Raw genomic sequence first — 16190 nt, 5'->3', positions numbered from 1 at the left:
TTCATCAAATGATCTTTTTAGTTTTTCCCCCATTTACATTAATACTTAGTTTTCTATATCTCATGGGTGCATCCGACTATTTTTTGGCTCCTACTATCTGTATAGGTCACGCTTAAAATTATTAGTGAACCAAACCGTAAATCTAAAAATTGGATTCCAAGCCCATCCAGTCACACTGAAGCTGAATGATTGCAGCATTTTCTGGCGCTATTTTCTTACTAATATCATATACACGGATACCATATCGATGCTCAAAGTGCAGAACCAAGTATTTTCATTGCAGTATTTTAAAATTTCTGCTCCTATTACATTTTCTTAAAAAGCAACAAGATAACTTTAAAGCTTGTCATTTACGAGTATGCAGAATTTTCTTCTAACATAAGTAGAAAATGCAGAGGAAGTTTTCCAGAAATTACTCGGACTAGTTTCCCAAGGAAAAAATAAAATATGACAGTAAGTCTGCAACTTTGCAAACGGAGATACGTGGTTTGGCATTTCATTCATCGATTTGGTAAACCATTCCCAGCCAATCACTAATCCGAGAAATGATTTCAGGGTGATGGCGGCGGTCCCATGGTATGCGAACGTGGAGGCACTTGGCAAGTGGTCGGTATTGTCAGTTGGGGCGTTGGCTGCGGTAAATATGGAGTTCCTGGGGTCTACACTAAAGTTGCCTACTACTTAGACTGGATCCGACAAGTCACACAGAGGATATAGATCTCCTAGTCACATCATGTCTTCATTCTGAACTTGACAATCTCGTTGCTAACTGTTCAATACGGAAAATCCTTCCCTGATTTTAAGCCATGCAAAGTAGATGGCGGTTCCTTCGCAGCAGCACTTGTCGAGTGGAAAATTCTCCGAGGAATGCATAATGTGAGCTTTCATCACATACTCTAGTACTGAAACGACTTAAATAACATTGAGTTGGTATCAAAAGATATGACGTAATTATTCCGGAAAAATCGTTTAATTATTTCGTCGTTTACTTATAACGTCCGGGAAATTGAATTCCGATTTTTCTCTTTATTTCATTCTTTTAAACGGTATTTCATCACCCTTCACCCTTATGATGTAAGCCCACCTATGTTCAGTACCTACCTACCTTCTCGGCGGAAAATTACACAGTTCGATTAAAATTATTTGGCGTATTTCCCCAACGCACAATCAAGGTGTTCAATCGTCTCATAAAAAAAAGAAGAATAGGAAGAAAACACTGATATGATACCGCAATTCATCTAAAAGAATAATTGGGATAATAGAGAACAATTTCTACGCGTGTGAATCAAATTTTAATTGGGGAATTTCGACACGATTTCCCGCTTGTGCTTGCCGCGTGAACCGTCGATAACCTCTCAATTCAATTTCAATCTAGTTTTGATAAACCGCAATATCTCCTGGCTTTGAACTTGCCATTGGCGGGCACGCACGGCGTCATATAGACGCAGCATGATTGTTCGAAGACATAACTTCGAGTTCACTTTTTCACCTATTTATTCTTAAAAGTTGTTTGTTAGTTACTTATTTATTGATAAATTGTATTTTTAGTCGCTCGGTGATATTCCCGATGAACTGCGAAAAAAGATTGCTGAAATTTATGAAAGAAAGTAATCCTCTTCCGTCTGCGGCTTCTTTCACTTGCACAATGAAAATGACAAACACATGGAAAATACGATGACCGTACATCGTAAAAATAATTTGCTTCGGTAAATACTTCAACAAAAGTTCTGAATCATTGGAAGATTTGTTTACTACTTCAGTTAATTAACTCATTTTTCATTCATTATCTTTCCAAATTCGAAGATATCGCAAAATGTATCTTTGGTAATAGCTAAAGTAATGTCACTCTAAAAGCTCCGAAAAAATGCAACATACTTTTTTGCACTTGTAAATATATTTGTGCAGGTGAGAGAACAGCTGTAAAAACTTTTGTAAATATAGGAGGTACTTCATACCGTAGTTTTATGTGCTCTCTCTTTTCATGATTTCGGCATCAAACAGTATTACCTTATAGGTAGAAACGTACTTTGTTATCGTTGTACAATAATTAATTTATTTATTAAATTAGGGGTGAACTATGCCCGATGTGTCTCTATGAAGTAATGTTGTATTTTAGTTGTAAGTGACAACTAATGAGTCTGTATAATTTCTGCCAAATAACACCTTTAGAACTCGACTTACTATACCAACGTAATATCGGACATTTTTGTGAAACACAGTCTGATAAACAAGTTGTATAAAAATTTATTGATGATGTAAATATGATTAAAACTTGAGAATGAGTGGAAAAAATATACAACATGTAAATACAGAGATAAAATGCATTAACATTTTCATTTCACCCAAACCCCCATTTATACACACTATCTTTTAAGGGTCGTTTCCGGGTAAAAGGACAAAAGTTTTTGGACAAAAGCAGAGGGGCACGTCGCCAAAATGACGTCATTTCGGCAACGCACTCGGGCCCTCTGTCTGTCTCCAAAATTTCAAGTGTCTGGTGATTCTGCAGTAATCATAATTCATGACTAAGCAGTGTCTTTGAGGATAAAATAATTTGAATGCATGAAATCTAGTAGAATTAAGTGGTGAAAATATAGAAAGTGAAGTTTGTCGCCAAAATGACGGAAATCCCGCATTTTCGCACCAACAATACCAACATCCTTCTGAAATTAATGTAAATTTTGAGAACGGTTCGCTGCAAGTATCAGTATTAAACTTGACGAGGTTTCTACCCTTAGAAAATGTTTAGACCAAACTTGTAAGTGGACTCCGGAAATAATAAATTAATATATGATGAAAAATAAAAAATGGCAACAAAATATTTGTGTAATCTCTAAAACTTTGTTGTTTGTCACGAAAATCTTTCAGTATTTATGGAAAATCAAAACGGATATTTTTGCTGGCATTTATCATATAAATGCGAGCACAAAAAAATTTATTCTTGACTTCAATTGATGGAAATTTTAAATGTTGAAAACTTCCCGCGATTATATGTTTTACTCATTATGTTTTAACAATACTGTTCTTACAAGATGAAAATTTGAGTTGATTGCATGGATGTCCTGAATTGGCAGCGATTTTCTCAAAACACAACCTGAGATTGACTGCTTCCTTGTCATATTCAATTAACATCACAAAAATATTCTGGAGGTTTTGCAAGCGTATTTTTAACAGATCATAAACCCTTAAATTTCACAGAAAAACGGAGGTTACTTATTTGAATACAAGCGTAATTTTCAAGCTCAAATTACTTTTGCGTATGGACTGTCAGCTTAAAGATTTATAGCTGCTTCCCTAACTAACTCTTATTCTCGACGGTATCTTTTGTCAAAAGAATGCATTCATCAGGCCACAGATATAAAATGACAAACAGCGGGGACCCGCTGAAGTCAGAACTGCGCGGTGTGCATGAGAAATCATTTATTTAAGCCACCTTCGGCCTTTCCTTAAATCGGAGGTGGAGTCCTTGGTTGGAGATGTTGAAGAAGGCACGATGCTGGAATTTCACGGGTATTGGCGTCCGTTCGGTTGGGTGCACCGTGTACTTTCCGATGATCAGTGTCAGCGCAGCTTTTATCTCCAACAACGCAAATCGCATTCCTGTAGAAAAGAGGAGACTCGTCAATAATTATGGAGGAATACTCGGAAGACGATGGTTTTTTTTAATGATGTCAGTGAAAAACACAAATTTCGGCTTGTAAATGTACTCAATCAAAAATAACAAAAATGCGAACGTAGATAAGTAACTAACGTCTCTTCATCTTGCTCATTGTTCGTTATCTTAAGGATTTTCCCGTTTATCATTAACGAAGAAATCGTTTTCCGTGGAGAACAAAGAGTATATCAACAAGCATTCGGTGGAGAACTTGACGGATGATTGGTAAAGGATGGATTACTTTAAGTGATTCTAGGGAATCTGAGTTTTGACCCAAATTTATCCAATTAAAGTTACAACAATTTCAGACGAAGATCATTTACCCCCCCCCCCCCCTCCTTGTTCTTCTCGCCATATTTGTATTCTACTGAAGGAAGCTCTAACATGGTATTTTCCTATGCTGTTCGGTTTTTACTTGAGCGGGAGACTTAAAGTTACTGCCTGTATTATAACATCAGAGAGTTTAATTCTCACTTCAGAGTTGATTTTAGAAAAATTCAAAGTTTAACGTGTTCTGCGTGAAATTTTTAGGACAAAACATGTGCTGCAGAGCTATAGTAGCGATGTTCAGCAAGTTGGTGACATACTGTGTTTCCTCGATTTAAATCCATCAAAGATATCGATTATAGGTGAAAAGTTCATTGTTTTACAAAAACATTTAAATGGAGAAAAAACAAAATTGCCAACTTTTAAGAATCGCTACCGAGTAGTGCTCGATTTCATAATATGTCCGATGGTCTGTTGAATGTAAGTATTTCCTGTTTAAGATATTCTTGGACATTCATAAATGATGCTACCAACAGAAAGAAGGAGAGATTATTTTCTTACCGACACAAATTCTGGGTCCAGCACCAAAGGGAAGGTATGTGCCTGGGACGATGCTTGATTTATTTTCGGCGTTAAACCGTTCCGGGTCGAATTTCTGCGGATTCGGGAAATACTGTGGGTCGTGGTGCAACGCGTAAACCGGGATTATCACATTTGTGTTTTCATCGATGATCAGAGACGAATTGGGATCCTCGAAAGTCTTCGTGCAAATCCTGTCCAACCAGCCGAGCGTTGGGTATTTTCGGAGTGTCTCTGAAAAATGCAAATGGTTACGATTATGGCTTTTCCCGCTAATATGCGTCCTCCTGCATTGTTTCATACAGCGGAAAAACTGCAAAAACGCAAATCAAGATTTGCCACGCTGCGGACTTCCAGCCATTATTTATTTTTTAAAAGAAGAAATGCTAAATGTCATTTCTTGAAAACTTCCCTCATTTTTTTCTCTAAGTGAAGAATATTCTGTGAGCATTCCAAGCAGTTTTGTTGGCTCTTTCTCATCTCCCTGGTAAAAATTGGCATTAGAATCTGTGTTCCAAAATACCATAGACCTACAGCCGGCTGTAAGATTTCCAACAGCTTCTATAGCCGGCAACACAATTCCTTATACCCTTTTATTGCCGATGGCGATTAAGCAACAGCCTGGCGATAAAGTGTATGCTAAATGTTACTAATTACGGATGTTAGGACTTGGTGAGTTCTTAGACTACCGCTCTCTTTTTGGGCCGTAGTATCTTGATTTATTTTGCGAGGAAAGCTCCGTACTTTTGAAGGATGCCTGTCATTCCTAATATGTTGGAGCGCCTTCAATTTCGTATGATACTGTGCAATACCTCTGGTGTGAAATAGTTGCTTCAAGCGCCGTGGTACGCTGCGGCGCGGCGCGGCGCGGCGGGCGGGCAGCCAGCACGGAACGCGCATTGGCGCCTACAAACCTAACAGGGATACTACACGCATTGCGCAATGCGTGAAGTATCCCTGTTAGGTTTGTAGGCGCCAGTGCGCCGCCGCTCCGCTTTGTGTCAGGCTCTAATATTTAATCTCGTGGAGTCAGCGTTTTTCAACTTATGACTTTGAAATTTTTGCACACTCTGTATGGATTATTCTCATTTTAATTGATGAAAAAAAATATGTAGTAAAGGAAAATATAATGTGCATTTTGTAAATATTAAGGTGATTCCGTACAAACTTAAGAATTTACAAAGCACACGAATTTCTGCGCAATTTCTTATAGTCTTTTATATCCGATGGCGAAAAAGCAACAGCCAGGCGATAAAAAGTAAAGCCCGGCGATAGGAACTATAGCCCGCCGGCTGTATAATTTTTTGTCGCTTCGTGTAGCCCGGCCGTATGATTTTTTTCCACTTTCTACAGCCAGCTATGTGATTTTCTATCGCCTCCTCCAGTCGGCTATAAGAACTCCTATGGTATTTTGAAACGCAGCTCCTATCGCCAATTTTTAGCAGGGAAACGAGTTTTCACCGGAACGGCATTAGGCCTTTGCCATTCCCACCCAGATTATTCGCATCTCGCTTTGATAAGTGATTAAAAGACGCTGAACTTCGGGAGGACAATCATCTTTCAGAGTAAAGCTACACGTTCGGTTTTATCTCACACTAATTATTAATTACTTATCATTTATTTTTTAAATTGAGGAAAACTAGCAAAATTGCAATCTGGGAAGTACATAACTGTGAACAATTCCCGAACCCAAGTAGCAGTGATCACGGCAAGTTGGCGATTTGATCGGAAAATGTATCGCGATTTTTTTGCCGGCGATTTATTGCAATATTTTCGGTTAAAAATTCTGGTAAATCGCGCTTTTATCACATAAAGCAATAAAATCGTGATTCTATAGACGGCGATTTATCGCAATATTATCGGGAAAAAAATCGTGATTATTTGAGATAAAATTTCGATTTTATCGAGCGCGATTTTGTATAGATAAAATTGCGACAAGATTGAGGATAATTGCGTGGATGTTGATGATCCTAGCGACTTTTTTGCCAAAAAATTCTAAAAAATCTCAACTTATCATCAAAATATCGCGATTTTTCGTTAATAAATGATACTATAGAACTTATATTCTCGTAATACGACCCCGGGATCTGAGACGAAAATCTCATAAAAAAAAAGTCCCGTGGAGACAAGGCCTTAAACTGTGCCTCTTGATGTGTGCAATAACTGCAATAACTGCAATAGATCCATTATATGTTTATGATTTATAAGGAGTCGAGCGGCTTGACAGTCAATGGATTTAGGGGCTGGATACTTACCATAAATGACGCACTCCAGGTAAGGCATCTCCTTGAACGTGTCGTAGTCAAGTTTCCCATCACGCGCGTCCAGCACCTGATGAATCTCATCGTGCAGTTTATCCATAATGTCGGGATTCAACGCCAACTCATAGAGACAGTAGCTCAATGTAATCGAAGAGGACTCAAATCCAGCCACGAAAAACAGGAATACTTGGCCTGCCAGGATCTGGTCCGTGAACAGGGGCTCTGAAAAAGAGACGTACCACCTCATTACATCGTCATTCCTAATAATTATGCTCATAAATTTTACAAAAAATGAGTTTAAGTACGAGCTTTATTCCCTTTGTTATTTTGCGGCTAAGAAATTTATTAGAATGTTAGTTACTTTTTTTATTTTTTAATTATTTTTTGGCCTCAAAAAAAAAAAAAAATACAATTAGACACAAGGTTGGGTCCGTAGTGGAGCCTTGTAAGGAGGAAATACCAAGTACTAGATAATCGAAAGATTAATCATAAGGAAAATATGGGAAACAGAGATGATTTTCAGAAAAGTAGTTCAAGACTGACAATGGTGCATGAGTTAAGTAGGCAAGGAGACTGAGGTTACACCAGAAACAGGAGATTATCGCAGTAAAAGTGAGTTTCCTCGCGAACCCTTAAACCGATTTTCAAAAACTTGAGCTTGTTTAAAAGCTTAAAGTATGTCTAATAATGCCTTTTTTACCGATTTGATTTATCTTTTTTCGTTCGAATGATACAAGGTAGGGAACCTTACTTTTTGGACGACCCACATATCTCGACAATAGAGGCAGCTAAGTTGGTTTTTTTTAGTGTTTTTTTTATAAAAAAAATTAGGAGATCAGACTGATAGTACTTCCCAGAGACCATTTCTTGCTTTGATCAACTTAATACTCAAGCATAGAAATTAGGTCGAAAACCATCTGTTGATTTCATGCAGTGGTATGCAATAAAGGGTTATCATGAAATTTACAAGATTTCAAACACCTGGAAATTCTCCAATGTCGGTTACTCTTTCTCAGTGTGTGGCGGACTAACCTTTTTTTAAAAGTTATTTGAGGTGTTTATTCCATATGAGGATTCCGCAACCTTGAATTAGCATCGGGTTAGGGTTAGTGCACACCAATGCTCCAGGCTTTTAAATTTTCAGGGATTAAGACAGAGTGGAATCTGTTTCTGCAGATCCACTCGTCAGTTCCATGAAAATTTGTCGCCACCACCGGGACTCAAACATTGACGTATAATACAATCTAGAGCGCGCATTAGGAAATTTCGGCAAGACTAGAGTCCCTTCAGGCGAGACGATAGGCAACCCAGCAACACTCAGTAAGTGTACCGGCAATACGTGCCGAGACAATGGAAATGCCAGTCTTATCAGTGCCGTTGCCTGACACGGGTACACTTAGCTCGTATATCCGGCGGTATCAACTAGGCTGAAGGCGCGTCTTTACCCCCCTAGCTGTCTTACCTTCCCCGCCTAAATTCGGGTCCAATGCGCGGTCTAGATTGTATTATACGTCAATGGACTCGAACCAAGGACCTATTGACCTAGAGTCAGACCGGACTCACCTTGATCCTTGGGATCCTGTCCCTGAAGGAGTTTCCTCTCCTCCTCCTGGACGTTGATGAGGAGCTGCATGAAGTCCTTGCGCTTGAGGGGGCTCTGGTTGCGGGCGCGGACGGTGTCCTCGGTGACGCGGGTGAAGAAGTGCTCGAGTTCCGGGTGTATGTTCTTCCAGTTGAGCCAGGAGACGATGCGCGGGTGGACGGCGGCGACCGCCTCGCGGAGGGCCATCCGCACCCAGTTCGGGGCGAACTTCAGGCCCACCCGCCGGAACTCGGACTCCGCGTCGAAGATCGTCTTGCAGTCGAACCCGAAGGCGCACGTCCCGATCACGTCGATCGTGAACCGCATCATCATGTCCCGCACCTCCAGCTCCGGCGCGTCCTTCAGCTTCTCCTGCAGGTACCTGCGTTCAAGCAAATTACACATGAAGGATGACCCCAAAATTACACATGAAGGACGACCGCAAAAGTTTAAGTCATGAAGATGGGATGTACATGTATTCAAAATCAGATGGACGACTACATAAGAACCAGTGTTCGAAACTCACAGGCGCCAACGCGCCAAATGCGCCTAAAAAATCGGCCATGGCGCCAACGTGGCCCCTCAAAATTGCCCCCAAAAATCTGAATTTTCATATTAGGTGATTATTCGAAATTTTCAGCACTACAAGTGAAGGCTTTTTCTATTCTTCACGATTTCATCCTTAGTGCTTTTGTCTTCCCCAAGTTTCAGCTACTTACTAGTTTCTGTTACGAAAACATCTTCCGTCTAACTTTTCACTAAATGCGTCGTAATATAGACGTGTTTTAAGAAGACGTGTTTTTTTTTTTTTTTTTTTTTTTTGGATGGAAAATACATAATAAATTGTCATATGATTTACATCATTATTAAATCCATTTTACATCATTTACGCTATTAAAAAGAAGGCCAGTATAGTCATTACAAAGAATTCTCATGTTATCACATGAATGTTACGTGAATAGTTTATCTTTTCGACGTGAATTGAAGATTCTTCTCACAAAAATTGTATGTAATTTTTAAATTAGCAGATAAAACGGGGATGATTTGGAGTTGGTTATCTAGGAAATGATTAGGAAAAAAGTTAATTGCTTGAAATAAATCTAGTCGATTGTTGAATTCGACGTAAAATTAATCTCAGTGTACTTGGCAAGGTTCGAATGTCAGCTCAAGCTCAGTTCTGAAATTTCCTAGACAATTTTCAATGTTTCACGCATCAAAGGAGAAAAAACTGCTTTTGAGAGCAGAGTCGAAATATCAGTGGTTTGATGAAGGTGTAAATCTACCACCGATAGCCGATCGACCTAGGTTGATTCTGATTTCCGAGCAAGAAGTTTTATAGTGATTTTCACTTACTTTGCAAGATACACATATTTAGACAAGTATTGAATATATTCTGCCTAAAATTTCGTGAGGAAATATTTTTGGATACCTAACCTCTTAGGCTCTTACCCTCTCCTCTGATTCATTGGTCTTGGTCCCAAAGATTGGCCGAAAGACACGACACGACGCGGCGGGATTCACAACGCCTTCAGTGATACAACTATTCGTACTCTATGGTTGTCACGGTTGCATTCAAAAAAATTGAAGGCGCCCTGGCTTTCATGTCTCTCAATAGCCGTGTCTATTCAAGGATTGCCTCCTCTACTTGAGAGTTTTGTAGTTTGCTTTTATTCTCTGTTTTATTAGAGCGGAGGATAATCTATGTACTTTAAGTTAATTTTAGTAATCTTACTTTTTTCAAAAAAAATCGCAGTTTTTAATTTCTCAATTCTGCCAATCATACAAATGCATAGGTAGGTATCCTGATATTTGCCGAATGTTTCGGGTAAATACCATAGTGAGTATCCAAGGACGTCATCGCTATTAAATTATCAGCATTAATAACTAATCATTATCAGACGAATTGATTGAAATCAATCCTCCCCTCTTCTAAAAATGAGGGGCTTGGAGGAAAAAGCGCATCAGTGCAATTCTTGAAAAAACTGCGATATTGATGATTTCAACTAAAACAAGTCTTAATGCATATCTTTTTTGAGAACATCGCTCCAAAATCCCAATTTTTAAGAATCAAAAAGTCGGTTTGACCTTTCTTTCCGCCTATGAGGATCCATGTAATCTCGAACCCTCGAACACGAATTCCTCGATATATCAAAAACTGCAATTATGCGCCTTGTCCTTCAAGCCCCTCAAATAAAATTCAGAAAACCGGGCTTACTTGTCTAGAACTTTGGTGCACTCCTCCAGAAGTATAAAGATGGACTTGAGCTTGACAGCGCTAAAGCTGTGAATGAGCTTAATACGAATGTTCTTCCAGCGGTCCCCGCTGAGGTTGAAGAGGTTGGCGCTGAGAGGGTCTATATCCTCCGGCATGATGAGGCCACGATCAGTGAAGTGCGAGAAGGCTTTGATGAGCACCGTTTGCACGATCTGGGGGTCGCGGACGATGAGGTAGGGTTTGGCAGCGAGCCAGACGCCCCCGCAGGGATGAGGTGCGAGGCGGCGGTAACGCTCTTGGATCGTCAGGGATTTGTTGCGTCGTGAGAGGACGACGTCTTGCGTCGGCCTCAGGAAGGGTACACCCCGGCGCCTCCAGTGGACATGGGTCTTTTTCACGTAAAATACGAAGCAGGCCACCAAAAGCAGGAGCAACGCTGCCAAGTTTAGCGCCAGGCTCGGTAAGGGCAGCATTGTTGTCAAATTAAAGCACCCCACGAGATTTCAGCACGCCTTTGTAGCAGTTTCACAAAAAAAATTATACACTGAAATACAAAGATATTATAATAAGAGTAATATAAGGGTTTACCAGGTTGTCAAAAGAGAACCTCATTACATAGAGGTTACGCGCTGAGAAAAAATTACGACAAAAATTACCAACTGAGTGAGGTTTTATTTGGACGTATTTCTATCAAACGGAACTAAGCGCCAATTTGAGTTCCTTTTGAGGAATTTAGAATCCCGGATAGCGCGTTCTGTCAAACGGGCCTAAGCGCCATGGAAAAGCATTGCGAGTTTAGGACGGAATAAGCCGGACGCCCGATTCCGCCGCCAATCCAAGCCCCCTCTACCTTCCTCACCCTATGGCGCTTAGGTCCGTTTGATAGAAATACGTCCATTTGATCCCTTAATTTTTAGTTCGATGGCTAACAAGCGAAAACACGTATCCTCCATTGCAGTGTTTCAATATTTCCGCTACCAATTTATTTTTCCGTAGAAAATCAAGCCACCTATTGCATGAGCTGGAAATCATAATAAAATATTCTGCTGTCAGAGAAGAAAAATCAAGTAAGTTTTCAAAAAATTGCGTTGACTATTTTTTGAAGGGAAAAATAAAGAATGACAGGAAGTCCGCAAAGTTGCAAACGGAGTTATGTGGTTTCACACTTTGGTCATTGATATGTAGGTACCGTTAAATGATGATTTTACAGATGTGGCAGGGGCAGATTAGGCCTGAGGGGTGGGGGCGATCGCTCCTGAGCTGTGAACATATAGGGCCTTAATTTATTGCAGAGGGTCTCTTTAGACAAAATTTGAGGGCCTCACTCGGCACTTTTTAGAGATATCGCAGAGCCTCTAAAGGTCCTTTTGAAAACACCTTCTCCTTTTTATTAGACGAAGCTCCCAATTGAATTTTTGGGGGACCTGTCCCCTGAAAAATTTGGAGCCAGTTCGGTCCCACAACGTTCAAACTGATAATATTCTCACGTGATGAATAATACGTATACATCATGTTATATTCCCATTGTACGTAAACTGAAATAAATCGAGCTCTAAAAATGTATTTCTTAGTTAATGAATATCTTTCTCACTTTACGAAAACTAACAATCCAGTAACGTAGAGGCTAATCTATGTCAATTTTAAAGATTTTTTTAAATTTCAAAAATTTTAAATGAAAATTATCAAAATGCCACGAGTGAGTGACACATTCATTAAAAAAACGTTAAGTGAAGTAACACGGTTCCTTTTCACATCTACTTCCTGAGTTGAACATAATATTCTAATCAGAAAAATTATCAGACCACCAGCAAAGACAAAACTAAATTGGAGTGAGTCATCGTGAAAATAAAAAAATACTATAATTTGTAAATTGGGCCCTTTTTGATTTTTGAAACGGTGCCTGTATCGAGTCGTCTGAGTGTAACCCTCAACCAGAAAATTATAGTGAACTAGAGAAAATTTGAATTTGTATTTCTCGCGCTTTCTTCGTGGATACTTAATTAGAGGCTTTAATTTTCAGTATTTTCTATTATTTATTGTTCCTCATCGAGACACTAAGTTAGCATTACCCTCATCTAAGACTGGGAAGGGGGAGAAAAATGAAGACCTCATGCAACTTAGAAGACTGCGAAGAATATAAATTATAGCTACTTCTAACAAGCGGCACATAATTTTCGTTGACATATAATGATTTAAATTTTAATCCCATAAGTACTAACTTCACCATACGAATCATAAAATAAGTTATAGATATATATCAATTCTATTTTTCGTTTTACTTACGGTAAATTTTATCTGCTTAAAAACTCTTGAACAGGTAGCGTAGTTCCCAAAACTGACGAGTAGAACGATATCAATTTTGCGTGTAGTGTTATGACCCTGCACACCCGTATCCTGTAAGGACTTGAACATGTATGCGTTACGTGAAAAATGGGCTCCTTTGATTAGAAAATAGTAATGAATAAAAAGAGTCCCCCCTCTTCATCTAATACGTTATGACTTGAACTTCAGCCGGGCGAATCGCAAGCTTGTTTTCCCATTATCTCTATATGCGAATGGAAAACTCAATTGAAAAAAAAAAGAGGGGAAAAAAGTTAGATATAGATCCATACGCTACCTGGCTTGCGTAACGGTCTCGCGATTTTACCGTCATGAATGGATGCAGGAGATGGGGAGATTTACTCTCTAGACCTGTTTCACTGAGTCCATATTTGTTATTACTTTTTACGTTCACCCAGAGAAAGTATCCTCGCGGATTGGTGATATTTGAGACATTTCGTCATGAACGTCCGAGCATGGTCATTGGTCGTTTTTAGTACCGCTTGTGATTTTCGAACTGGACTCGCTAATCCGTTTTAAATTATGTTTTTCTCGTGAAAGCAAGGAGATCGAAATTTTGCACATTTATCAGGCAAATTGTGCAATGATGAGAAAATTTAATTTTTTTTTTCTTTTTGCAACTTAGTTATGACTTTTGGTTTATTTTTCACCTTGGTTTTCAAATATTTTACAGTGAGTAGCTCATAACTACCGGTACCTAACATGCCTTTTCCCGGTTCTTGTGAAATCGCCCAAAACGGTATGACGAGCATATTATTGTTAGGTACAGGGTTTTATGGAAAATCGCCGTATCGTCTAAAAAAAATAGCTATCAGCACTTTTTTAACTGCGGAATCGACCAAAAATATGTAAAAAACTAGTGTTGTCAGCTGGAAAACGTTTCTTACAAAATGGATCGAGGAGCGAAACTAGAGGTAAACTAAGAAGGCGAACTAAGATTAAAAAATACACCTGAAAACGAGTCACACTTCTCAACGGATTCAAGTAACTGTCTTTTGTTGTACAAATATTAGCTAGGAAACGTCCTTCAAACGCATGCTGTCATTATTCTTATTAACAATCGTCTGTCTTCTTAACAGTGTCTTAATCACACTCCAATCTATGACAAGATTTCAATAACCATTAATTATCATTAACAATCATAGCGAAGGGGATTCCGCATGATTTGCTCACATTTTTTATTCACTTCCAAATATTTAGGTGGCTCTTGTGGAGACTTTTTAAACTTCAACATCATGAAACTTCGAATGACAATGCCTGAGATATCGATGCCCAAAGTGCGAAACCACGTATCTCTGTTTGCCACACTACAGACTCCCTGTCATACTTGATTTTTTTCTTTGTATATAATTCCTCGAAAACATCCTTGATATTGCTTCTCTATATCAGCAGAATATTTTGCATGAATTTCCAGCCATAAAGCTGACAAAGTTCTCTTTAAAAAGGAACATAGGAGAGGAAATTTTGAAACATCACAATGGAGATAAGTGGTTTCCCACTATGGTCATCGATATTTGAATGTGAACTTAGCCCAAGATGAATCTATTTTTGCGTAAGGGCGTGAGTCAGTGGCCGTGAGTCAATTCCTATCTCAGACTCAGAACTTTAACTTTTCAAAGAAAAATTTCGACGTACATTTTCTCCTAGCCAATATTTTCTTCAGCAATTTTTGACTAATAATATCACATGAAAATTTGAGATTTTTAAATGAATCCTGTAGGGATATATTATGCTGTATTTTATTTTTGGTTTTCGAGGAGGGTTAATTGGTACTTCTTTTAGATTATTTACTCGGTCTGAATTTATAAAAATTGGATCCTCTTTAATAAATGATCATTTTTATAATTTTGTAATAGCTTCTCATGCGTGTATTACAGACTATACAGTCTATGGCCGGATGGACTCTACCTGACTTTAATATACTTAGCTCCTTTTCGAGATTTATAAATTTGGGAATTAAATAATGCTTCCTCTGAGAATTTAGACTTTCAGACACGCAAGAGATTATCCGCAAGGCTGTGTTTTTTTTTATAGTGCATGCGACTTGATACACTTCTTATATAATTTTTATGTTATTATTCGGTTAAAAAATTCATACGCCCGCTGTCCCGTTTTCAATTTTTAGTATTTAGGTACGTCTTTATCTAACCAGAGCAAAAAAATTGCAATGTTTTTCATGTATACACGTTCAAGCAAAACTGATAAGCATTCAATGAAAGCATACACTGATAAGCTGCTCGTCGAGAAAGTTCAAAGTCAAGGTCATCATCAAACGCACAACGGCGCGGTGGAGCGGCATCCTGTTATGAATCTAAGTTATAAAATATTGTATTACATACTCGCCAACCAATGAGAAAATGAGCTTTTACATTACTGTTACATAAAATTCAATTTCTCTTGAAACCAGTGTGTGGGCAGAATTGAACACTTTGCTTCGGAAATCCCTCATCCCCAAATAGCATATGATCGCGATAAGTTGCGTTTTGATCGTAGAATGTATCACGATTCTATAGACGTCGATTTATTGTATATTATCGGATGAAAATTGCGATTTCATCGCATGAATTTGCAAAAAAAAATCGTGATTCTATCGACGGTGATTTATCGCAATCGCAATATGTCGAACAAAAAATCGTAATAAATTGAGATAAAATTTCGATTTTATCGAACGCGATTTTACAGAGATGAAATTGCGACGAGATCGAGGATAATTGCTCGGTATTGATGATCCTAGCGATTTTATCGCCAAAACATCATAAAAAAAATCGAGACCTAATTTCAAACCATCGCGATTTTTCCGTTGAAATATGCGATTTGGGTCCCAGAAAAGATAAAATTTCCGTTTTATTGTGCACCATTTGCTTGTAGGGTTGAGCGCATATTAATGTATTTTATATTGATTTTTTCATAATTCCCCTCCCACACTAAAAAGATGGATCCAAATTTCGTTTGTATCAAAAGGTAGTCAGGTCATACGGCTCTTAACTATTGAAGTGACCCAGAAGTTTCGTGTTCTTTAGCACGAGTTTCTTCGAAAATTGAATAACATACAACTGAAAAGTTTCACCATGCATCGAAAATATTCAGCTGAATTCACTTTTTTTTTTTTTTCGTTGTTCGAAATTTCCTAGTCTTTTTTTTTAAACATGACCACTTTTTGAAACGCGAATGCCATTTTGGGGATGCATAGGATTGCGTGATTTTTTCTGGTACGGAAAATTCACAGGTTTCAAATTAAACAGTTTCTGCGAATTTACATACACGATCTCAAATAAAAGTATCGATAGTTTC

The 16190-nt window shown here is 38.5% G+C and overlaps 2 protein-coding genes across 5 annotated transcripts in view; one reads left to right on the top strand and one right to left on the bottom strand.

Moving 5' to 3' along the window:
• The window catches only part of LOC109030487 (uncharacterized), a 46359-nt gene extending 43875 nt beyond the window's left edge, over positions 1-2484 (top strand). For all 3 annotated transcript variants that reach the window (XM_019041471.2, XM_072296807.1, XM_072296806.1), the window contains one exon: positions 556-2484. In XM_019041471.2, the coding sequence (XP_018897016.2) occupies positions 556-717 (162 nt within the window). In that variant the 3' untranslated portion in view covers positions 718-2484. The remainder of the gene's footprint in view (positions 1-555) is intronic.
• LOC109030486 (probable cytochrome P450 6a13) lies at positions 2227-13019 on the bottom strand. 2 transcript variants are annotated; one of them, XM_072296809.1, is made up of 6 exons: positions 12843-13019; positions 10560-11071; positions 8326-8726; positions 6757-6984; positions 4484-4735; positions 2227-3600 (listed from the first exon to the last, which is right to left on the bottom strand). In XM_072296809.1, the coding sequence occupies exons 2-6, from the start codon at positions 11030-11032 to the stop codon at positions 3425-3427; spliced, it is 1530 nt and encodes a 509-aa protein (XP_072152910.1). In that variant the 5' UTR covers positions 11033-11071; positions 12843-13019; the 3' UTR covers positions 2227-3424. The 2 variants fall into 2 exon arrangements, with proteins under 2 accessions (XP_072152910.1, XP_018897014.2); XM_019041469.2 differs by having other exon boundaries at positions 10560-11103; positions 12843-13018.
• Between the last annotated feature and the right edge of the window lie 3171 nt (positions 13020-16190).

This window comes from Bemisia tabaci, chromosome 2 (assembly GCF_918797505.1).
Source record: "Bemisia tabaci chromosome 2, PGI_BMITA_v3".
Lineage (NCBI taxonomy): Eukaryota > Metazoa > Arthropoda > Insecta > Hemiptera > Aleyrodidae > Bemisia > Bemisia tabaci.
The sequence above is the reverse complement of the archived record's forward strand: the minus strand, read 5'-3'. Positions and strand labels throughout refer to the sequence as shown.